Below are 24,685 nucleotides of genomic sequence, written 5' to 3' on the forward strand. Positions count from 1 at the left end.
ACGACCCTGTCGTTAACAGGGACCTCAGAGACCATCGCTCAGGCAGCAAACTGGTGCTGCGGCAAACCCACCCCTCCGGATGAGATCGGGCTGGCGTTTCAACGGGGCGTGGATGTGAGCCACCCCGCACAACCCAGGAGGTCTCACCCAGAGACGCGTAAATCGGGAAGAGATGGAAATGGGAGTGAGAATAAGACCAGTCTGCAACGGTCAAGGCAAGGACCGTCAAAACCACCTTCCCTGCACTTTATTTACTACCAGGGCTGGGGCTGTCCTGTATTCTGGCACTTCCGTCCACTTTTGGACACTTGCTAGTAAATAAGAGCTACTCAGGCCCAGACTCAGCAAAGGAAGGTTTCTCTCTGTCACTAAACCAAAACTATCCTCCCAAGCTCTTCTGCTCGGGCAGTTTGGGAACGCAGATTTAGCGCCAGCACTGATAGCACTGATGCTGCGGAAATCAATACGTGTCCTGACACTGACCTTCTGGGGATGAAGGAATCTCTCCAACCATCACTTCAGGAGCAGAAAGAGGGCTGTGAAATATGCTAATTGGCCCATCTCTCCTCATCGAGCTGCTGACATTTCCGCCAAGGTCACAGCAGTTGAAAGTGTGCGCTATCTTCTAACCGCCCACTTGACAAGGAGAAAACCCTCTTGCCACATAACGACGAAGACAGGCAGGAGACATGGCCAGCGAGGACGTGCCGGGGGTGCAGCACAAAGCGTCGGCACCTTCAGCTGGCACCACCCCGATGGTGAGCAGCTAACTCCCCAAAGGAGCCCTGGTACACCGAGGCTGGCCACGGAACGAAAATACATAAATATATAATATACCTATATATTGCTAGATCAAACACTCAGAAGTTTCCCTAAACGCTTTCCATGGGCTGCAGGTAAACGCCGAGACAGCGGCAGAGGAGCGCGTGCCCATTAACACCATGGCCCCCTCCTTCCCACCGCCCGAGCAGGAGGCGCTGGGATCGGTTCCTCCCTCATTCGGCCGTGTGAAAGCAGCTGCTGGCACACGCAGAACTGCGGCCACGCGGAACCGCGGGCACAGCGCTGCGGGAGAGGCTTGCTTGAGACCTTAAACGTGCAGGAAGCTGCTGCAGACACGTCCCTGCAACAAGGGGAGTTCAAAACCTGATTGGGCTCTTATTTAATCTACTAAATGCAGTTCGTCTCCGAAGAGGAGCCCTCAGCAGCGTGCTGGCATCTCCGATGACTGACACTCAGCTAAAAAAACAAAAGAGCAAGCCCTGGCCCCCGGGAGCTGCTACCGAAGCAAACCGCCCTCGCTCCCCTCTGCGCTGCTCTGTCACATCATCGCTCTCGGCTTGTCGAGCCACCCATTTCTTATTTCCAAAGCACGGGGAAGCACTTAAAAACAGCAACCGCAGGAGGGATACATTTTTAATAAACAAGGCAGAATTGGATTGGAGTTTGCTTCTCGGCAGCTCCCCTCCAGCCCCACTGCTACACTGCCTTTACTTAATTTCATTTGGTTTAAAGTCGTGCGAAGAAAACGAGGAGGCGGAGGCAATAAATCATCTTGAAAGCCTCGTCAAGGCAGGAGCAATTGCAACGTGGGGAAAGGAAACACAGGGGAGGGCTGCGCTCGCCGGGCTGGGCAGGGACAGCCTCGACGAGCAGCGGCGAGACGCGGCCGCGGAGCCGGCAGCTGCGGGCAGAGCCCGCAGAGTCGCCGTGTTTTCTCCCTCGACATTTCCCCCTGCCTCTCCTGCGACGTCCCCCCAGGCAGGTGCTAACAGCCCCGCGGGGTTCGCTGCCCTTCGATGGGAAAAGGCCTCGCTCCTCCCGCTGCAAACCCAGAGCTCCCTCCTTGCCGGGACGGGCCCGGCTCTGCTGCCCTCCGATTTTGGATCGATCTCACTCTGATTTCCCTAAACGTATTTAACCCTCCTTGGCCGTCCCCAGGGCAATGTGAAGCGCAACTTCTTTTCTGCTTTGCATGCGGCTGCAAAGCCCCATCCACTTCTATGCAGACACTTTTCAACCTCCTTATGGCTCCCCGAAATTGCAACCCTCTGTGAGCCAAGCCACGCACAAGCACACCATTGCCCTGGGACTCCTCACTTCAGCCCCAGAAAGCCCAGTGATGTAAAGCGACCAGAAAGATGGACCTTCACGATCTCCTAAAATCCCAGCTGTCCCAGGGACCCGTAGGGACGGGCGCTGGCAGGAGCAGAGAGCTGATGGGAGCCCCGGGCACTGCGTGGAGTAGCAGGAGACCATCCCTCGAGGCAGAGGAGGAGCCGAGGCACCGGGTGAGACGGGCATGTTAAATAATTTAAACAACCCGGGGGTCTCCATCACGCTGCCAGCAACGGCGGGCTCGCAGGGAGCGGCTCAGCCGTACCCCTTCGGACTCGAGCGCCGATGAAGCTGCTCTCCCACCACCCATCAACGCGAGGCGAGCGCCCGGGCACGTACTGTTCGTCTTGAGCCTGGCGGGTTCGCTGTTGCGGCTGCCCGCCTGGTTTATGGCCTTGACGAGGAAGATGTAGCGGGTGCCGCTCTGGAGCCCGTGGACGGTGTAGTGGTTCTGCTTGATGTTGGGGACGATCATCCAGCTGTCCATGGAGTTGTAGAGACCTGCAGCACGGGAGAGGGGGGGGAAGATTTATTCACAGGAGAGGACAGAATACAAAGACCACGTGCTGCTAAGGCAGAGCTCACCGACCACGCATCCCTCAGGCTGATTTACCGCCTGCCTGAGACTTAAGAGCACCTGCAGGAAAATTTCCATAGATGATAAACCCCAGCAACTCAAAGAGCCTTTTTTATTATCACATGAAGGCAATGCTTGGTAAGGCAAAGCCAGGGGTGGGGTGCTGGCGTCTCAAGATGCCGCCGTGGGAAGCGATGGGGAAAGGGCGCAGAGAAAGAGGAATTCAACCGGTGGCACCTGGCAGCCGGGGCAGACGGCACAGGCAGCTGCCGGTGCCCGGGAGAAGGTGATGCCCGCCATCATCCTCTCTCGTTTCTTCGCTCCTGCAGGACAGCCTCCCTGCTGCCCTGGGGGCTGCAATATGCAAGGCCGGCAGCAGGAGGGGACACGTTTGCACCCTAACCCTCCTCCGGCACAGCGCTCAGTGCTCCGGGGTGGGAAGCAATAATCCGCGTCCAAGGGATGCCGACGCTTCGGCTCCCTGTGTAGCCTGGTCTACGCAGCAAAGTGGTTCGAAGAAACTTACAGCTCCCAGAGAAGGGAGCGGGATCTGGACGCCTGGAAAACATTCAGGAGCCTAAACTCTTTCTGGAAACGGAAAGGAATTAAGAGCTCAAAGACCTCGGAGGCACTAAGCCCTAATGCTGCAGCCGTTTGCGCTGCCAGAGGTGCAGAGCCCGGCACGTGCTGAAAACGCAGTGTTGTATCTAAGGCGGGACGACGCAGCGCTGCAGGAAAGGAGAAAAGCCCCCCGTGGTGCCAGAGAGGCCGTTACTGCCACCGGCGCGGCCGGGTGAGAGTAACCTGCGACTGCACGAGCTCCTCGAGCAGCCAGCGCCGGGGGAAAGGACGCTGCGGGTTTCGGGAGCGACCTCCAGCGTGGCACCAACGGGCCGGGGGCGGCGAGTGCCCAGGACCATCCGCTGCAGCACGCAGCAGCTCTGGGCTCCCAGGAAACGGCGTCGGGGCGGCTATCGCACCACGGGACCGTTGCTTTAAACCGAGAGAAGAGTAAGGAGGAAGCTCAGAAGCCGTAGCTGGAGGCTTCTCGGATCCAGCGGGTCTGGAGGCGAGAGCGAGACGATACGTGAGGAGCGGGTTGTGAATCAAGGGTGACCGGAGGAGGGGTTTCAGCCTCCCATCGCCAGCGTACGTGCGCACGGCTGGAAGGCAGGAGCCTGGAAAACGCTCCACACCTCCTCTTTTCAGGCTTACACTGGGGCGTTTGTTTCTCTCCGGTGGCTTGCTCAGCCGGAGGACAAGGGCAGGGTGCAGTCATTGTCAGCCTGGATTTGGTTTAAAATATACGTGGAAACGGCCTAGGGGAGCAGAGCAACGTTATCTGAAGGAGAAGATAAAACAGATGTGATCCTGACTGCACCCTGCCCGCAGAGCTGCTCTCATCAGAGCACCCGGCTTTCAGCCAAGCACTGGTAGGTGTTATCTCCCTGCAGACAAGGACCAGCTTTGGAGCCTTCATCAGAAAGGACAAGGTGGCTGAGAGACAACCGTCTGGGAAGGATTTGGCCTCCCAAGCAGGTTTCTTTCCCAAAACAAGCAAGAAGGGGTTGGCCTTGAAGACTGAGGGCTTCTATCCTTGCCAAAGCTTAAAAAAATCCTTTTTATTGCAGCTTTCATCATCCATAAAAATGTCCGACTCCTGCCGAGCTCTTGGCTTTAAAAAGAGCACGAAGGGGATGGTTTCCACAGGCCAACTGTGTGCTCTTTGAAAAGGTATTTCCTTTCATGGGAAGCCTCCTCGTGCTCCTGCTAGGTGAGCCCTCGCGCACCATTTCCAGCGTCTCTTCACGCCCGAGTTCAGCCAGGACTCAAAGGCTCTCATCGCCCAGACCCGACTGTGTTATTTCAAGTGACAATATATTATTCATTTTCTCCTCTGAGATGTTAACTGATGTTTTCTTTACTCCTTCTACGAAGAGCTACCGAAGACGGCCAAGGAAGACGCTCCTGACGCGTGCCCCTCTGGGCTTTCTTCCAGAGCCGCCCTTGCTGTCCATCGCCCCCGCGGCTTCCGCAGCCCCCGCCCTCCTAACGCCTGTGCCAAGCCCACGCAGCCCAGAGGTGGGCGGGTGACCCATTCCCCGGCCCTCCATGGACTGCAGCCCAAGCCACGCGCCCAAAGCGGGTAGGGGGAGAGGCGGGAGCCAGACCCTTCCCCGTGGGGCCCCGGCACAGCCCCGGGGCAAGGGCACAAGTTGGAGCGGGGGAAATCCTGGTTAGATGAGGAAAGAATTCTTCTAGCTGAGGGGGGGCAAGCACTGGAGCAGGGCCCTGAGAGCCGGGGACTCTCCAGCCTCGGAGACGGTCAGTGCTCAGGAAGCAAGCCCTGAGCAACCTCGGTCAGCCCGGCGTACGCAGAGTTGGTGCAAAGACCTTCGGGCGTCCCTCCCCACCTAAGCGACTCGGCGATACCAGCATCGTCCACGTTCCTGCCGCGGCTGCAGGCGGAGGGGAGGGGGAGGCTGGGGGCCATCTAAGAACGGAGCCAAAGAGGTTGCTGAGCTCTCCCAGGCTGTCAGAGAAGAACAAAATGCTGGAGACAACATGCGTGGCTGGGGGAGGAGAGGAGAGCTGAGCAGGGGAAATCTAGCTGCTGTAGCACCGGGCACCCACAGCTAACCTCTGAGCAAGAGGAAATACGTCATCTTGTTTTCCAAAATGAGGGCACAGGCGTCTGGCCAGGGCTGGGGACGCAAGTGCTATCCGGCTTTGAAAGTCGCAAGCAGTAACTTTCTGTGGCAGCTTCCTGCATGTTTTACAGCGCGCTTAACAGCCTTCCTGTGCCGCGACACCGCGCTTCCAGCACCGACGTCTGCCTGGCCAGCGAGATGAACTGACAGCGGCCCGAAAAGTCCACGCCGCAGCATTTTGTCAGCACTTCCTACAACGGTAAGGGCTACTAAGGAAAATCAAGAATAAAACTTTCTTGCAAGAGCCATGCTGTGGGGATGCTGTGCTCTTCCAAAGCACTACTTCAGGACGGACAACCTGGAAGCTATATTTTTGCTCTCCCATTACAACATCCGTATTTTTTTCTCGTACGAAACAAGCAGTTTCGCCGGACTCTCTCCTATAACCCAGCCCACAAATTAACTTTCCTCCAGAATGCAAACCCCCTCCAATTTTAGGAGAAAGGCAGCGTGACAAGAAATCATCACAGGTGCGTGTTTCTGACTCCTCGAGGACTCCCCGGGCACCCGAAGGAATAAACCACTGCTGCCGAGACTGCCAAATAGTCCTTGGCTTTATGGCGAGGACAAACAAGCCAGCTTTTTCTTTTTTTCAAATAAACCTTCTTGACAGCAAACAAGGAGGAAGACTAAATGGCTCCTGCAGATGTGACGCATCTGTCCTTGGGGGTCTGGGGGGGTCACAGTTTCGAGCCCCGGCTTTTTCAACCTGCAGTTTACCAGCTCTCCCTAATGATAAGCCACAGTGCTAAAAAGCTCAGAGTCTGAGTCTCTTTTGATCAATTTAGCTGTGGGGGGAGGAAATTAAATAGACCTTCGGCACATTCCTTTAGTTTTAATCCCCAGGCAATTTCTGGCTCATTTTACCTTCAAGCCTTCAGCTGATTCAGGTGTCCGATGAACTCTGCCTGGCTAATATTAGAGCAAAACTCCCGCCCTGATGTCAGACGGGGAGGTTTGCTCGGGTAGGTACAACCACCCGAAGCCTCGGCGCGGCTGCGGGCAGAGCCTGCCGTGCCCGGCGGTGTTTCGCACCCTCAGAGCACGTTTGGCCCCGGCCAGCGCAGCGCTGCGAGGGGCCGGTAGGAATCCTCCCGGGCACAGACTCCTCGACTAATGGTGATGCTGATGCGCAGCGGTACACCGGAGCCCCCGCACGGGGCCGGGCGCCCTGGGAGGACAACTCTGGGTTTTAAGGTCCTGATCTTTGGAAGAGTGGCAGGAGGTCGCCGGGACAAAACGGTGCTTTGCCAGAGGTGCTCCACCTCCCCCCAGTTTGCAACAGGTCTCCCCCACCACCCCCTTTTCCCTTCGTTGCTTCTGCTTCTGTCATCGCCTTCACCGCTTCTGTTTTCCATGGCACTCGGGCAGCAGGACCAGGGGTCAAGATCGCTTCTCCCGCTCACTCTGGCTGAAGACACACCACGCCTCCGAGGGTGCCTTGCAAACAGCCAGCCATCCATTGCATGGATGTCTCTGGATCCCAGTACCTCCCTCCCCAAACAGTGGAGCCAGCTGTCAAATGCACTGTTAAAATATTTGTAATATTGAAAACCCCATAACTATCATAGTCTTCATCAAATAACAAACATCCAGGAGGGAGCTTTGCATCTAAGAGGTTGCTGCCCTGAACTCGTGGCAAGTCCGGGGGCAGGTTCAGCCCTCTAAAACTGCTTTAAAGCTGTCCTGTTGCACTAGAAGATATCACAGCATGGAAAATATGCTGAGCACCACGCGGTCCATAAAGCCCAGGCTCTCCCAGAGGAGCTGGATGCTGCGACCTGAGCCGCAGGTTCCTTGCTGTCTGAGCACAGCGCTTCCTAAGTCATTAGGTGCCACCACAGACCCACCAGCGAGAGCCTCCTCAGTCCTCAAATCCCATTCCTGCCAAGCAAATTTGTGGCGGTGTGGAAAAATAATTAGGTACAGCAGTTATTCTCAGGAAAAATTACCTGGAGAAGTGCCTCAATATTGTCACGGAGGGTATATAAATCACGCTTAATTATCAGCGCACAGAGCAGCCAGCGCTGCCCTGCTGTACGATCCCAGGGCGCGGTGTGAGATGTACAGGCCTGGTAGCTGTGAGGCGGATGAGACCCTCCAACGCAGCAAACGCTGCACCGAGCCCGAGGCTGCAGACACCACGCGCAGGGCAAAACAATTCAGTTACGGACCCCCAGCCCAGGGGGTTCCTCCCCATTTTGATTACAGCCCTGAGCGGCGTCCTCAGAGGATCCTTCGTTGCGGTTTCCTCCCCTAATTCCCAGCCTTTAAAACTGCTGATTCTCCCTGAGAACCTCTTTCTTCCCAAACCGGACCACGGTCCCCCAAACCGAGCCGGCGCACGGCGACTTACTGATGAAGTTGGCTTGGCCGGTGAAGATGGTGTACTGCAGCTCATAGGAGCTGACGCTGAACTCGTCCTCCGAGATCCAGTGGACGGTGATCGTGTCGTGGGAGGCCGTGCAAAGCTCCTCTCGGACGGACGGCGGGTTCGGCGCTGCGGGAGATCACAGATAACGTATTTCAGTAAATTTGTGCTTTCTTTTCTTAATATACCTAGGGCTGTTTTCCTCCCTTAAGGATAGAGATGGGCTCGTGCAGGGAGCAGAGTCTCTCGACACAAACAACTGTCTCGTGTTATCTGCCATTGTGTTTCCCGCTTAACTAAGCTTTTTAGTGCCATAACAAAATATCCAGGGGCCAGCGTGTTTTCAGGCGTGCCAGAATGAGGGGCTGCTGCTGCTGCCTCTGTCAGGTCCGACACCCCCACCCTGAAACAAGCTGAGAAGCCACTTCACAATCCAGCTATTTCTTGGCACCGATTGTGGAATAAGTATTTCGTCCCATAACTGTTCCGGACACGTGTTTGTTGTTCATTTTTCATTGCAAGCTGATCTGCTTCACGATGAAGAGAATCGGATTTGGGTGAGTAATGATGTCCCTGCTTCTCCGGAGCTTCCCTCCCTCCCCCTGGTTTTCCAGCAGACGGCACAGTCCCGCAGCAGTCGGCTGCGGCCGGGCTGCTCCCGGACACCCCGCAGCGCCCGGGACGAGGGCGAGAGCAGCGTTTAGCCTGCGCTACGGGCACCAAGGCAGCACCAAGAGGCCCAGCGAGGTCTCTGCCCACAGGAGTTCAGAATTTAGCACCAGGGGACCCACAAAAAGGGCAGCAAAAGGGAAATGCTAAAGCATGCGGTGCATTAGAAGTACAATAATTGGTTAATTCACTGTTCCCTCTCTGTAACCTGCCCTCTCGGATCCTTATGGGCATCAGCCTCCTCTCTGGGTCGTGGAGACCGTCATTTTTCACCTGCTTTCTGAACTTTTCCACCCGCCCTCTGCGAGAGGCAGAGCGCAAACAGGAGGACGGGGACGCGCCACCGTCCTGGTGACAGCACGGCCTCTGCTCTGCTGCAGCTGACCAGGCACTTCTTACCGTTGAGAATGAGTGGCAACCTAGTTTGCTTTAAAATACGCCTGCCAGCCCTCGGCGGGCGCAGGGGAGGAGGGCTGCGGGGAAGGCGCGGGGCGCAGGCGGCGGGGAGCGCGCCTGTGCACTCACCGGTTAGATAATCCAGCCCCTCCAGCAGCTTCTTCTCTCTGGAAAAATCTAAAGCGAAGTTTTCAAAGGCATCATTAAAATTGATATCTGGTATCAGAACTTGAGAGGATGCAGTTGCCATGGCGACCCTGAAAGAAAAGAAGACTCCATCAATACACATCAGGGTGCGTGCTGCTCCCGACGCCCAGCAGCGGCGAGAGGGGGGATTGAAAGGGTGCGAGCAGCGGTGACGTTACGTGCCGTCAGGAAACCGGCTTGCACCTACTCCCCACTGCTCCCGCCCCAGGAGGGGGGCCCAGCCTGGGGACAGGACCCCGAGAGGTGGGAGGGCTCCATTCTTGGGGGGTCCCAGCCCAACTGCCCCCCGGGCTCCCTTCAGATTGGCATTTCCACCACTTTCCCCCCAGGGAACGATGTTTGCTCCCACAGTAGATGTTCAGCTTCGTTAGGACCTGCCACGCAACCGCTGTCCTGCGAGGGATGGGAACCCTGACCGGCGTTTATTTGAGGGCAGGAAGGCTGCAGGGCGGACAGGGTGTCCCTGGGCAGGGAGCTGTGACCAGGGGACAACTCCAGCGACATCCCATCGGTCCTGAGCCACGCGTGCCAGCTCACCTCTCGGCCACGTTCCTGGCTGTCTGCAGGAACCGCGCGTGGTCGTTCTCCTTCAGGATGTGCTCTGCCTGGTTGATAAGGACCGTCGAGCGCTCGAGACACTGCCGGCAGTTAGCGACCTGCTGGGCCAGCTTCCGCAGCTTCATCACCTGTGAGAGGAGCAGAGGGAAGCAAAGGTGCTCAGAAGCCAGCGCGCGGCTTGAAAAGCACCGAGGAAACCCCATGCTAAGCCGGGGGCTGCTCAGGGGAAGCAAGGAGCGGTGAAATGGCACGGAAACGTCCCCAGAGGCTCTGGGGAGGGAGAGCAGCAATGCGCTTTCTGTGTTAAATTTTGCTTGCAGGTGGGAAAGCCCCAAGGGAAAAGCCTCCACGCTGCTCTGAGGGTCCCACGCGTGATCGAAGCAGGAGAGCGATACATCCTCTCCGCTCCTCCCGTGCAAGCGCAATGCCATCCGCCCTGAGCCGGCTCTCAGTAGGTTTAGCCGGGAGAGGAGCGCTCCTACAGAGCAATTCAGCACAGGGCAAAGAAACCTCACGCTGGCTCGGCCCCAGCAGAGCTGCTGGAAACCATCACATTTACGGCCACAAATCGTTTTGCAATTAAAGGTGAGGTGCTGCAGTAAGATGGGACAGGAGAGTTACCCACAACACAGGGAAGCAGGAGCTGAAAAACCAGCCCAGGCACCAGCTTGTACCCCAAAATAGGGCACGTGGCTCGAAGGGGCTCTGCGCTGTCCCCACAAGTGTCCCGCGAGCCCCGCACAGCCCGAGCTCGGGGCCGGGGCTCAGGGCTCTGCCGTGTCCCATGGAAACTCAGACTGGCCCAGCCACCCTTCAAAAGGGGACATGGAGTGACTCCAGGGAAAAGCACCTCTGACGCTTCGGTCCTTTCCCCGCAAAGCTCTGTGGAGGATATTTACTGGTGGCTTAAGACAGCGCTGAACAAGGCATTAAGGAATAAACAAAGAGAACGGGTTTGATGGCACCTCCTCTCTCTTCTGCAAAGTACCGGTGCTCAGCAGCAGCGAGGGGAGCACAGAAACCAGAAGAAACGTTATTGCTTAGGCAAAATCTCCGTGTCTCAGGGGAAGGCTGTGCTGGAGCGCCAGGGAAAGCCCCTTTGAAACCCCCACCTCCTCCATGCAGCCAGGGCGAAGCTAAAGGAAAGGCAGGCGCAAGCCCCAGGTCGTCCCCGAAGCTGCTGATGGATTGCGATGGTCATGTTTCTGTAGGGTCTGCTGAATTAAGGCCTACAGCTCCGACAACAAAACAATCATGAGATGCAAGCCCCTTTCTTTCCCTCCTGTCTCTACGCGCGCGCACACACACACGCACACACACGTGTGCAGCCCCTGGCGCCGACTTCACATCAGACTGCACCCAGGTAGAATTCGGTCGCCCTGGGGCTCCGCATCCCAGCATCCCTTCGTCTCCCAAAAAGCACGGACGGCACCGAGCGGGACGTAAAGGGCTGGAAACCCAGAAGCGATGGGGGCTTGTCAGAGACCGGACAGCTTCATGCTGGAAATGGGAAAACTCAAATGTGAGCCAGGAGCAGAGCAGGCCGGAGGGAAAAGGGAGGTCACAGAGGAGCCGACAGATTTTTGGGGTAGTTCTCCTGTTTAAGCTGGGAGCACAGGGGAGCTCAGGAAAGCCTGGAGCTGGAGGTGGCTGAGGTCAATACCATGTATTTAAAACCCGCTGCACCATTGCTGTGGCTGGCTGATGCTTTGTTGGTGCCAGAGACAATGTTTTGATCCGGGAGGAGCGGTCCCGGGTCCTACATCGGCACCAGCAAAGACACAGAAGAAAGGAGGCGAATCAGCACCCTGGGAATTGCACTGGCAGCCGTTCCCAAGCTGGAGGTAATTCTGTATCTGGAAAAGCATCTTGAGAGGGGCAACGAGGCACTTGCTGATGAAATATAAATTCCCGCTGCCCCGTTCCCGCGTGCATCTGCAGCGAAGGACCCCGCAGACACCCAGGGGAGGGGAAAGCAAATTTCAGCAGATGGAGCTGGGCTGGGAGTACCTGAAACAGTAGATTCTGAAATGATAAACCCCACTTCAGACCTCTGCCCTGCGCTCTGCAGCCGCATCCCACACGCGGCTCTCCTGAACGGCATCGCACAAATGTATCTTAAAATGAAACAAGCGGTCCTCCAGGAGCATGCCTGTGGCACCAACCAGAGAAACACCATTTCCTCTCGCTTATTTAGCAGACACTTGCAACCGAGCATCGTGCTGGACTCATCCTGGGAGGATGCAACGGCAGAGATTTAGCTGTGTCCTCTCTGCTCCGTACGACCACCCCGGCTCTCCCAGCCCACCCCCGAAGGGAGCAGCCGGTACGCTGCGCTGCTCGTCTGCACGCCTTCAGATTATTTCCTCGTTTCCTTTCTTTACCGAGGGAGCGGGGCGTTTTGCAAGCCTCGCGAAGCTGTTGCGACAGCGGCTCCCGGAGCTCCTCGCGTGGCAGCTCCTCACTCGCCGCCGCTGCCCTGCGTCCACCCCCCCGTCTGCGGTTTGAAAACCTGTCAGGAAGCAAAAGCAGGAGCTCTCGGAGGTGACGGGAGGCTGCTCCAGCTGCTCTTCCGAGGTGCCAGCGCTGTCAGTGCATTTACAATTAAGTAGCGTGCTAATCCCCCGGCTGACAGCAGGGCCCTGCTCCCCCTGCACGGCTGCGGGCATCCTTGCACAGCCCCGGCACCTCCGCAGGAGCTCAAAATAGACAAGACCAAGCGTGAAAAGCCAACAGATGAGCTCCGAGGACCCCAAGCCAAGAAAGAGCCATGACTCTGCATCCTCCCCGAACACCTAAGGGTTTCCATTGCACCCTGCGACATGGCTGGGTGCCAGCCAACGGAGCCCCGCGGGACCAGCATGGCACCCACCCGGCTGCACCCACTCCAGCACCGGCCACGGAGCAGCATGCCAGGCTGCAGCCGGAGGGGACCTTGGGGTGAATTACCGGCAAGGTGAGGACACTTGGGCATCCTCCAGCCAGAGCTGCGAGCTCTGCAGAGGCACCCAGGGTGAGGCATCCCGTGGGAAGCACCCGCGGCGCTGCCAGCGCGGGCGAGGACATCGCCCACCCGAGGTGAGGAAGCCCTTGGCTCCTGCCGGCTCCCTCCGTTTGGCAGAAACGCCTGCCGGGCCCCGGCACCCATCCCGTCAGATTTCCTGCCCCAGCCAGCCCCGTGCTGGCTCCGTGCAGGCAGCGAGGAAGCCCAGGTTAAACCTGGACGGTGACGACGCGTGGCCAGGCAGCTGTCACTTGTCGGCAGAGCTGTTAGGTGACCAAGGTACGAGGTGACCTGCACGCTCTCCCTCGTCCTTCTCCCAGGCTTTTGGAGGACATCAGCTCCCAGCCCCGAGTCCCCACAGTGTGACGCTGGGCTGCAGCATCTCCCTGCACCCGCTCCGGCACCCGCGAAGATCCCGGACGGGGCTGACGACACCACGGCCGCGGGCCCCAGCGCAGAGCTGCGAGCCCAAAAGCAGCTGGACGATGGGAGCAGGCAGAGGAGAGGGGGAGAGGGAAGGAGCCAGCAGAGCACGTCACCACGGTTTAATCGCTCCGCTCCCCCCACAGAGGCTTGCCGGCTCCCAGGCGCACAGCCGCGTACGCGTGCAGGGCTGGCGTGCCGGGGGCCGGGAGCAGGAGCAGAGGAAGCAGGTAGCGCTTGTTACGCCGCATGACACTTGGATTTGTTGCCACCGCTGTTATCAGGACCAGACACGCAGCCTGCTTCCACTGCAGCAAGAACTCACGGGCTCCGACTTGCTGTTGACTTAACGCTCACAGGTAGTTTGAATTACAGCGATAGCAAATAACGCTGTGAATGCAGAAACATTCCTGCCAGGGCCCCGCAAGCTGCCACACACCCAACACGCTCCTGGGGTCCTCCTGCCAAAGCTGGCCTCGCTGCCCGCAGCCCTGGCAGCATCCCCCCCCAGCTCCCACAGGGCTCGAGGTTGTGTGCAAACACAGAATCACAGAAGGGTTTGGGTTGGGAGGGACCTTTGAGGACCACCTCATCCAACCCTCCTGCCACGGGCAGGGACATCTTTCACCAGGTGAGGTTGCTCAAAGCCCCGTCCAACCCGACCTTGAACACTTCCAGGGACGGGGCATCCACGGCTTCTCTGGGCAGCCTGCTCCAGTGTCTCACCACCCTCATCGTAAAGGATTTCCTCTCTATGTCCAACCTAAACCTACCCTCGTTCAGTTAAAAGCCATTGCCCCTTGTCCTGTCGCTACAGGCCTTGGTAAAAAGTCTCTCTCTGTCTTTCTTGTGAGTCCCCTTTATATATTGAAAGGCCATTGTGGGGTGTGCAAATTTAGTGACACAGTATCCTCTCTGCATGTTATGTATTGAAATGCTGCAATAAAGTCTCCCCGTGGAGCCTTCTCTTCTCCCGGCTGAAGAGCCCCAACTCTCTCAGCCTTTCTTCCTAGCAGAGGGGTTCCAGCCCTCGGACCATTTCCGTGGCCTCCTCTGGACCCACTCCAACAGCTCCGTGGCCTCCTGGTGCTGGGGACCCCCGAGCTGGACGCAGTGCTCCAGGGGGTCTCAGCAGAGCGGAGCAGAGGGGCAGAATCCCCTCCCTCGACCCGCTGGCCACGCCGCGGATGACGCGCCCAGGACACGGTGGGGCTGTGAGCGCACGTTGCTGGCTCACGTCCAGTTTTTCACCCACCAGCACCCCCAAGTCCTCCTCCGCAGGGCTGCTCCCAGCCCATCCATCCCCCAGCCCGTGCTGGTGGTGGGGATTGCCCTGGCCCAGGCGCAGGACCTTGCACTTGGCCTTGTGGAACCTCATGAGGTTCACACGGGCCCACCCCTCCAGCCTGTCCAGGTCCTCTGGATGGCATCCCGTCCCTCCAGCCTGTCACATCCACTGCCCAGCGCAGAGCCGGCTCCGAGGGCCTCCTGGCCAGCAGACGACAGAGGGGAATTTGGTGTTGTTTAAGCCTCTCCCAGTACGGCCGTCCTTTACTCAGCAGCGGGTGGGCTAAGAGCCCCTGTTCCCCTCTGTGCAGCCCGCTGAGGGTTTGCGGTCGCTGCTGCTAGACTTTGCTGTAATTAGGGCTAGCGGCCTGGCTAGCCCACAGGGCAGGTGCTCAGGGCACGTCAGTTTTTGAGAAAAACCCAAAGCCCCCAGTCTCAGTGGCGGGACCAAATATCCACCCTCTCCCTCAGGGCAGCAGAGCTGGCACCTGGCTGTAGCCGAGGGCTGCTCCCTCCCAGGAGCCAAGGCAGCTGGGTGCCGCTTTCCCTCCTGATAGGCCATGAGCAGCAATCACCCCTGAGCCGAGCTCTCCTGCCTCGTCCCGGCACGGCAGGGCTGGAAGCGCGGCTGCCTTGGGACCCGGCCCCTCACCGAGCCGCCCCGCCGCACCTCCCACCTCGGAGGAGAGCACCCCTCGGAGAGCCGGCCCGCCCCCGCCCCGCGCCCGGCCAGGGCTGGGGGAAGCCATGCGAAGAGCAGGCAGTCGGCCGGCTTACGGGGTAAGACACGGACGAACAGCCAGCGATACGGCATCGGAACAATGGCGGGGGTCACCCCACAGCCACCGCCCTTTGCTTCTCGTGTCCTTCTTGCTTCTCGGCGCACTGGTAAGATCGTTAGCGAGCAAGAAGATATTGGCTGGGATGAATGACGTCCAAACAAGGGGGTCAGACGAGCGGCACAGACCCGTGACAGAAAGCGCAACGAGGGACAGGTCTGTGCAGAGCCCCGGGGCCTGGGGGGATCCTCTCGGCCTGGTCGGGAGCTCTGCAACCCCCCAACGCCCCAGCAGCCAGACTCGGGGACGGCGGCCGCCCCGGGGAGCGTGCCGGGGGACGGTGCGGGGGACCGGGCAGGGAGCAGCACGCCGCCGCGAGCTGTGCCCCGGTGGCACGTGGCGGGGGGAGCACGGGCTCGTCTCCGCTGGCAGCAGGCAGGCACAGCTTAAAATGGCTATTTGCACAAGGAAGCGATTCTCCTGCTGGGGCTTAATGGGCTGATGGATGGTTCATTTTATGACCAGACTTGTCAGAAAAAAATTACCAAAAGGAGAATAAGGAAGATAAGTAAGACGACTTTGTTTCAAGGGAGGACTCGGCGAGCTCTGGAGTAGCTGTCAGCCTCAGGCAGGGAGAGGCAGGAGAGCCCCTGCCCTTGCCACGATCGCTCCCAGGAGCCGCTGCCGTGCCTGGACCCAGCTCTCCTCGGCCACATCCCCGCAACGACCACAGCCTGCAGCATTAATCCCAGGCAAAGCCTCCGCTGTGGCTAAGGGAAAAGGAGGTGCGGATGCCCTGGCCCGAGGCCAGCCAGGCTGGGCTGTGACACCGGCACCTGCAGTGCCCCGAGCCGGCGCCGCGGCTGCTGGCATCGGCCGGCCGGATCCGCGCCGTGGCAGAGGGCTCTTCAGGGCAGCAGCTGCCTGCTTCCCTCCTGCTCCTCCTCTCGCATCCTCCCTGACGATTTTCTCTGCCTCCTGGGTCCTTCCCACGTATCCCCACCACCTCGGTGCCACGTTCGCCACGGGGTGCCGCCCAGTCTCATGGGTGGTGGTATCTGAGCCCCGGCAGAGCACGAACCTGAGCCCTGCAAGGTGCGAGCCCAGTCTGGAGCTGCACGTGGGCTCCTCAGTATCTAATCTCTGGTGGGTTTCCAAAGATGTGTGTGTGAGGCATCCGGAAAGAGCTCTTTTTTAGGATTACTAAAAGATACCTAAAGGCTGGGCGTGGTTTCCTTAGTCAAAGGTGCGTCGCCCAGGAGCACGGCAGGCGTCATACTCCGGGCACCCTCGCCTGGCATCCCTCGCTCCCACCCGTGACCAAGCGCAAACTTCAGGCTGCTGCTCTGGTCCTTCCATCGCTGCCTCGTGGAGGCAGAGGAGCTCCATCTCCCAGCTACCAAAGCAGCCCTGGGACGGAGCAGCCAGTTCCTCCCAGGACTGCACTCCGGCGGGAGACAAACCGCTGCCTCGGCATTTTTGCCTCCGTAGACTTTCCTCCTTAGGCCCGGGGCTGCCGTTCTTTCCAACGCCGCGCAATCAGGCTGCTCCATGCATCCGTTGGGCCATTTGTCAGGAAAAGCAGCCCAGAGCAAATGGAAAACCAAATGGCAATTCAGCAGGAAAGCAGTATTTCTCACTCCGCAGTCGGAGCGCTTCAAGCCAGCCGCAGTCTCCAGCGCTTCCTCCTTTCTTTTGTGTTTGGAGCTTTTTAAACTCTCCAATGTTTGCGTCTGGGGCTCCTCGGAAAGGCTGCTTCCCGTTCACACTTGGAAATTGTTGCTCAGAGGTGTTGAAAGCAATGGAGGGAACCTGCCCAGCCTCCCCGCAGGCCAGCGCCGGCAGCGCAGGGGGCTGCAGAGGGGCATTGCAGTGCTGCAAACCCACGTGTTTCCACCTCCAGCCCCATTTCACCAGCAAAGAGGCTTATTCCAGGTTCCAGGTAACTTCGGTAAGCAACCCCAGTCCCCTCCCCGACACTGCCAGTACCACCGTCCCCACATCCGACTCCCGCTGGTGCGGTGCTGGGTTTGCAGCTCCGTGGGCACGAGCCCGTTGCTCCTACCCTGGCAGTTTATAAGCAGCTGAGCGTTTCTCCTGCTGATGGTTTTGGGCACTAATCGGGGCCTCTCTCCTCTAGCCAGCTGCCAATTTGCAGGAAAATAACATCTTTGAGCCTTCCAGCTCCCTGCCAAGTACGGCTGAAACTGGACAACATGGTCAAAAGACATTAAGGGGAGAGGGTGGGAAGTGAGAGGCAGACAGACAGATGGACCAGCAGAAGGCACCGTTACATAAAATATGTTCCCTTAAGTGGCTGGAATAAAAGCACGCATTTTAAAGCTTCCACCCCTGCCGAGGGTGTCCGAGAGTCGTGCTAGTTGGCTCTCTTGCATACGCACGTGGCGCAACCTGCTCCCAAACCTTTGCCTGCAAAAAAAATCTGTATCTGGGGCAATGGTGCTGCCTGGCTTAGCTATCGGCACCGTGACGGACGCAGAGCTGGACCCTGACGCACGTTCAAGCTCAGTGAGAAAGGCAAAGGGCTTGTGCACGCACACTGCAAACTCCCGTGGGCACCGCTCAGAGCTACAGCGGATCCCTCCAGCCTCTCCCCATCGCACAGAAACCACCGGGAAAAGCCAGGACACCTGGAACCGCTGGAGGAAGGGTCCAAACACCCCCTCCAAGAAAAGGGTGAGAAACCAGCTCACCTACGGCTACGCTGCACTGCAGACCGTGTAGCCTCTCCTTTATCTGCAGTGCAGGGCTCGGATGGCCCTTCCATATTAATTCTACATTATTATATTAGCACCGCAGTGTTAGAAAAGCCCTGAGGAAGCTGTCTGGACTGATCCAAGCAACTGCGCCAATTTGTCATGCTAATCAATGCGCCTTCCCTCCTCCGGCCACGTCAAGCACACGCCTCGTCCTTGGCGGAAGAGCCCTGGGGACAGCAGCAGCAAGGGACACCCGGACTCGCGCACCGTTTGGGGCGGCAGGGCGATGAAGCTGTGTGCGCTGACGGCTGCCCAAAGCAATTCCTTCACGGGCAAGGCGACGCACGCCACTAGCAGCCCCTCTGCGTGTGGCTGGGACATCCCAGCACCACGGGCTGCTGAACTGCTGGGCTGTGCCCAGAGAGGAAGGACAGACCCTGCAGCGGCCACCCCACGGGCGCAGGAGGGGACCCTCAAACCCCCGATGCACGAGCTGGCCCTCCTTACCTTCGTCTCCTTGATCTTGACGGCGATGACCTGCTTGCGCTGGCGGATGATCTCCATGAGCTCGTCACACTCCTCCATCAGCTTGGCCTCATGCATGGCTGTGTTCACCTGGCCAGGAACAGCAAAAGTACACGCCGTTAGGAGGGACACGCTCGTCCCGGAGCCCGGCAGCCTCGCGGCTCTCCCAGCTCAGACCGGGAGAGATGCAATATATATCCTCCATGCTGGGTCCCGGCTCTGCCGGCTGCCGGGGGCTGAGCCGGGCAGGAGATAACAGCCCTGCAACGCAGACAGAAGCAGGCTGGCTCACCTGCATCCATTGCCACTGCAGCTGGAGGAAGGAAAAGGGCCGGAGAAGGGTGTGAAGCCCTCCTTGCTGCACGTCCAAGGTCGGCGCTGGGTGAAGGGGCCGTGCTGGGTGGCTTGCGGGGCACGGGCTCCTCCGTAGGTGCTGCCCCTCCCCGGGACCCAGGGCACGGGCTGCAGGGAGGTGGCAGCCCGGGAGCAGCAAGCCCCTGCTGCCCAGCCTGGCTCAGCCCTGCCGGGTGCTGCACCCCAGTCACGGCTGCATCACTTTCCAACAAAGCCTGGGTACCCCCGGACAGCGCTGACACCCGGCGCTGGCCTGCGCCAGCCCCGCGCAGGGATGCTCAGGGATCCCTCCGCCTCCCTTCCCTGGGCGGGCGGTATGTTTTGGGGTGCTCCCCACAGCCACGGCTGCACAGCCTGGGCTGCTCTCGGCACTCCCAAGTGACCCCCATCCTCCCTTCAGCCGCGGGGCAGCTGGAGGTTATCCTGCCCTAGCCGTCCTGCTTTGAGTTGAGCAGCGCAGGAGCTTTGCTGCCCTCTCCTCCCGAGCAAAACTCACAGCTCTCTCGCGCATCTACACCGAGGCAGTGCCCGTGTGCTAGTTAAAGCAAGAAGAGGTTTAAAAATGAATGCGAGCGCCCTGCTTGGAAGAGCAAGGGTGGCCGTGACTTCAAAGCATCTGCAAAAGCGAGACCAAAAGCAACCGCGTGGTGCGGGCGGAGGGAGGGAGCGCAGGCAGAGCCCGCGGGGCTGCACGGCTGCAAAGGGCGCATCGGGAAACGCCGTGTGGGGCCTTAACAAAAGGGCTGAACCAGCTCGAGGCAGCAACGACCACGGGCAAGCTAGGCTGGTGCAGCCACCCCGCCTCTGCTCCGGCCGCTCGCTGTGCCGGGCTGCAGCCCCGAGCTCTGCAGCGTGGTGCAGGGCCGCGGGGAGGACAAACCTCGCCCCTGCGGGCGCTGCGGGATGCTCTCGGCAGGGCTCCAGCACCTCCCCGGACGCAGCTTTCAGCCCACGGAGCAGGGAAGCTGGGCAGGCCGCGCCGGTGCTGCCAACCCGGCAGGCAGCCCCAGGCTCCACGGACGCCTCCATTACCCTTATTTTCAGCCACAGCACAGTGCCTAGAGTGCCTGGCGGTCACAGAGCACTCCTCGGGAGCCCCTCTTTGGGCAAAGCCTTTTACAAATAGCCACCTTCCCCCTAAAAAAATGAAAAAGTACCAGATGCTGCTGGCAGCACCTGCTGCTCTAAAAAGCCCCATTTATTCACAGTGCAAAGGTTTGGCAGGACACGTGCCCAGACCACAATAAATCTTTAAGCTTTCTCCGGCTCAAGGCAAATTTCTTACTGCGCTTGCAGTTCACTTCCTAAACCGGGGCACCGTCCCCTAGTGGATTTTGCTCTGGGCTCACGACGAGGGGAGCCTGGTGATGCTCAAACCCATAATCTCCTCCCTACACCGTCCCCTCCTAACCACGGTTCCCAACGCGAGACACGCAGCTTCGGCTGGACCGGCCCCCAGCGGAGTAACAGAGCGAGCATCAAACAGCACGTTCACGATCACGGCCACCTTCCAGACTGCTGCTGTTCCTTCCTCCCTAACCTCATTCCTGGTATTTATGGTTCAGTGGCAAAGAAACACAACCTGCTACACGGCACAACCAGTTCTTCCTCCCACCCTGCCCTCCAGAATCGCTGTGCCAAGAGGAGGGACTTGAGCCAGGAGATGAGGAGACCTCGTGTAGGCCTGGGCACCGGAGTCAGTCCCAGTGGGGGACTGAAGATGACACACTCAGAATGGCCAGAGCTTCCCAAAAGTCACCTTCAGGTCTGATCAGCTATTGCAAACCACCTTGTACACAATCTGGCCTCTTCTAGACCAGGTCTGGCCTCCCTGTGGCATCTGCCACGTGGACAGTTGGCCAAGACGATAATTTTGCTGCTTAGCATCTACCAGAACACAACCACAGGGAGATCACCTACGCTCTCCCTCCCCTGCTGACCAGCAAGATACCCCCCGGCCAGGCAGGGCATGGCCGGCAGGCTGTGTGGCTCTCAACGTGCTTTTGGGGAAGGCAGCAAGGAGACACTACAGCTCCTTGGTCATGAAGGGACGGATGCTGCAAACAGGGGAGACCAGCACGTGTGGCTCCTCTGGTTTGGACTCTTGCGCAACCGATTCTGAAGCTTTGCTCTGGAAGACGCGACTCAAGATGGTCTTCTCACCCTTGGAGAAGGGACCAGTAAACCCTCAGCACCCCAGGCTAGAGAGCCACGTTCCCTGCTGAGACAAGGGTGGGGGGCAGCGAGAGAAGGCAGCAGGACACGGTGGTGCACTTGTCCTGTAAGACTTCAAAGAAGAGCAGAGAAGCCTAAGTAGGAGATGCATTGATGGTTTCCTCCTTCACAGATCTCCCAAGGCCATCAGTCCTTCTGCACAGACATCACTGCTGTGGACGCAGGAGCCGTCCGTGCCCAGCCAGGCTCTGCCACGCAGGTGCCAGGCGTGTGCCAGGTAGGACATCGGTGACCTCAGAGAGCTGGGGCCCTCCCCAAGGCGGTCAGGAGCTGAGATGCTGGAGGATTTGTCCAAATTGCAGCTCCTCCAGGCAAAGCCGAGCTGGCGCTGCCGGCAGGAAGGTGGAGCGTGTGCCCTTCGGAGAGGTGGGACGGTTAGGATGGGGGGGGGTCAGCAAGCTGGGGACACGGGGGGTCCCACCCTGCCCCTCGAATGAGCAGAGGTGAGCACGGTGCCAGCCCCAGGAGGCAGAAGGAAACAGCGGCTTGTTTCTACAAAAAAAGCTGCATGTGTTCTGCTTAATTTAGGCTAATTAATCCCTGCTGGACCCCCTTTCCAGGATTCAAATCCACAGTTTTTTTGTGGTTTTTTTTTTTTTAAATTGTAAAGCTGAAAGGCAGGCATGCAAAGAGTGCAGTGAAAGCACAGGCAGAGGTTTCAGTCCTTGGGGGGAGGCACAAGAAAGGGGGGATGCACTTTACAGAAGGGGAATTGAGCCCTAGCACTTACATTAAACAGCGTACTAGAGAACATAAATAGGTTTTCTTCATTTTGTACTCTCAGAGCTATGTGAAACAGCGGAGAAGTCTGAAGGCAACCCAGTGTTAAACACATTTGATACAAGATCTTTTTTTAAACCCGGCCAGCAGATTATGCAACACTGAAGTGGGAGACAGCTGATGGTCTGCAAAGATAACTCCACTGAGAAAAAACAGCGGATAATCTTCCAAATCTGCTGCAAGGTAGCAGAGGGGGGAACCAAAGCCAGGGTTTGGAGCCTGCAGCAACCTGGGCTGGCAGCAGCAAAGGCGGCAGCGCTGCCTCGCAACCCAGGCTGTCGCAGGGGGTGCTGGCAGCCCACCCGCCCCTCCAGGCACGAGCGCAGGCAGAGATGGCCGTCACTCGGATTCCCCAGGCGCACAAAATCAGGGCTGCTTGCAAGCGTTCGCAGCCCCGGTGCTTGCTATTACCAGCAGGAGGGAGCCCTGGGTGCCAGGGCTGCAAAAACAACAGCGTGGGGAGGGTCCTTTGGCAAGCACCACGCTCCTCCTCCAGCCTGGCACGCCACGCAGAAATCCCCGGCTCCCGGTTAAATTAATCCGAAATCTGAAAGCCTACCCAGGGCAAGAAGTCTGCAGCTCAGGCAGCGCTCACGCTCTGGGAGAGCGACGGCAGGTGAAGCCGCAGAGGCCACCGCAGTCCCTTTCCCCAGCCGCCTTCCGTCCAAAAAGGAACGTCTGCAGGCCCAAAGTGCCAGCGGAGCACGGAGGTGGGACTTCAGAGCAACACAGCTCCGCTGGCAAAAGCCCTGGCTCAGGCACAGCCAGATACTGGCCAAACCACTTTTTATTAGGATGAACTAGTTCCCAGGTAAATGCCGCATTTGGGGGTAAAGACTCAGCGGGTGCTACAACTGTAGGGAAGCTGGGCGTGGGGGAGAGCTTTTAGATGTAAGAAGGGGGGGAAAAACACTTCACCCTTCTCAATGTGCGTGTGGGGGAAGTGTGCTAGGGACAATGCAGCCCTACAATAAAAAGCAAACGGTAAAACTCGAACCTGGAAAAAGCTCACGCCGCAGCTCACGGAGGGAAGAGGAACATCACCTCAGCCTGAGGCAGACCTCCTCCTCCACACCCAGGCAGCAGCAGCAGAGGACCCTACCCCACCCCCACAGTGCTGCCACCCCCAAAACCATCAACAGGCTTTTGTCTAGGTAGCAAGGCAGCCATACCCCAGGGGACACGCACCGGTGTGCACCGAGGCCAGCCCTGCGGCTGCCACGGCACCGAGGGCCACCACCCCACCGGGCAAGAGCAGCTACACGGGCAGCATCTCCTACTGTCCTCCCCAATGGGGACGTCGGGGTGGGTACCATCTCTGCTACCCACCCTGGTATTTTACAAACTCGGCTTCTTTGTAGGGTCATCACCTGCTCTCTTTGGTCCACGTTTCGATCGCTGTTGCAGGATTTGGTCCCTTCGCTCTCCCTCAGCAGCAGCCCCCCACGCACCGCACAGGAGGGAGTCGCTCCTTGCAACGCCAGCAGGCAGCACAGGCTCGGTGCCCCGGGGACACGGGCAACGCTCTGCTCTGGAGTGCCTCCCTCTGCACCTCCGCGTGCCGGCGGCACAGTTCCCTGGACATAACGTGGGTCTCGCTCTGCCCATCAAGTCATGTTCCGCGCGTGTTGGGATCGCATGTGTCCACCTATATGCAACGTCCACAAACGGCTCGAAAGCAAAATCCTCTGCGTTCAGACTTGGGGAAGGATAGAGGGGCAGAGATATTTTCTATTTCACACATTAATGTGCTCTCTGAAAAGGTGCCTCTGAAGAGCAGGACTGCATATTTAGTGAGGCTGAGAAATGTATTTCAACTGTTATTTTAAGCAGAAGGACTGACAATGCTGAAAACTCCTGAACTAGGTAGAAAACGACAGCCTAGAGGTCTGAAACTTCCAGAATCAGCAAGAAATACCAAATAGCTTTCAATTCTTCACAGGTCAGCTCATAGAGATGCTAGAGGTGGATTCCGAGGAGGAGGAGGTTTGGAAAGACATCCCATCATCCTGGCACATCCGGATGCATCCCTGCTCCATGCCTGGTGGGCTCTTGGAGTCAAAGCGTGACCTATAAGACCAGTGAGTGCCGATGACTGTCACCACGGCCCTGCAAGGACATTCTGGCTCCTTCTCTGCCTGCAAGACATGCATTTGCTATCTATTTTACCACAGTCACTCCAAACCCGCTTAGCCCTGGGGGAAGAGGCAGCCCAGGAGAGGCACCTCTGACAAAAGCCATTCCTTCTGCAGAGCCAAGATCCCCTCTCCCCACCACGACACACCGGCAGAGAGAGAAGCAGGACAATGCGAGAGCCGTGGGAGCGTCGGCGCAGCCACGCTCGGGAAGGCCAGCAGTGCTGCAAAACCCAGGTGTGATTTTTCTGCTCTTTATTTCGGCATGGAAACTCAAGAGCGCGTCTCAGCTCCTTCCTCCTTGCGTACTGAGCTGCGTCCGACGGTGGCTCGCAGCTGCCGGTGGCGGGCACGGCACTGCTGGCACTCTTTTCCTCTCTCCAGATCATCAGGACAGCAACAAGGACCTTATTTAGCGAGCAAAGAACAAAACGCTGATGCTGCCTGCAGGAGACGCGGGGGTTAGGAAGCACCTTCCTGGCCTGGGAGCCCCAGTCGCTCTCAGAGGCGGAAGGTGAAGAACAAGCTGCAGCTCTCCGTGCAAATGCATCCCCGCGTGCCTCGCTACGGGCAAACGACTCCAGGCAGCACAGGCAGCATCCCCGCATCCCCGCCGGCCGCTCGGCCCACGAGGCGGCGCGGGGGAGTCGCGCGGGGAGCCGCAGGGCTTGCACGGCCCCCAGCAAGGGCTGGAGCGACCGAGGGCGAAGCTGAGAGCCACCACGTTTGCCCGGGCACTGGCAAACCCCCCCGAACGCACGTCAGCGATCCCTGCAGCAGCCTGGTGGTTTTATTCTCTGGAAAGGTGTTGGTTCAAGGAACCGCTGCTTAATTTA

The 24,685-nt window shown here is 58.6% G+C and overlaps 1 protein-coding gene across 2 annotated transcripts in view; it reads right to left on the reverse strand.

Moving 5' to 3' along the window:
• MID2 (midline 2) overlaps nucleotides 1-24,685 on the reverse strand; it is a 116,001-nt gene that overhangs the window by 10,363 nt on the left and 80,953 nt on the right. For both annotated transcript variants that reach the window (XM_075512788.1, XM_075512789.1), the window contains exons 4-8: nucleotides 18,328-18,435; nucleotides 9,587-9,735; nucleotides 8,972-9,099; nucleotides 7,763-7,906; nucleotides 2,458-2,619 (exon numbers count right to left, since the gene is read on the reverse strand). In XM_075512788.1, coding sequence (XP_075368903.1) covers nucleotides 2,458-2,619; nucleotides 7,763-7,906; nucleotides 8,972-9,099; nucleotides 9,587-9,735; nucleotides 18,328-18,435 — 691 coding nt within the window. The remainder of the gene's footprint in view (nucleotides 1-2,457; nucleotides 2,620-7,762; nucleotides 7,907-8,971; nucleotides 9,100-9,586; nucleotides 9,736-18,327; nucleotides 18,436-24,685) is intronic.

Source organism: Mycteria americana, chromosome 10 (genome assembly GCF_035582795.1).
Source record: "Mycteria americana isolate JAX WOST 10 ecotype Jacksonville Zoo and Gardens chromosome 10, USCA_MyAme_1.0, whole genome shotgun sequence".
In the NCBI taxonomy this organism is placed as follows: Eukaryota; Metazoa; Chordata; class Aves; order Ciconiiformes; family Ciconiidae; genus Mycteria; species Mycteria americana.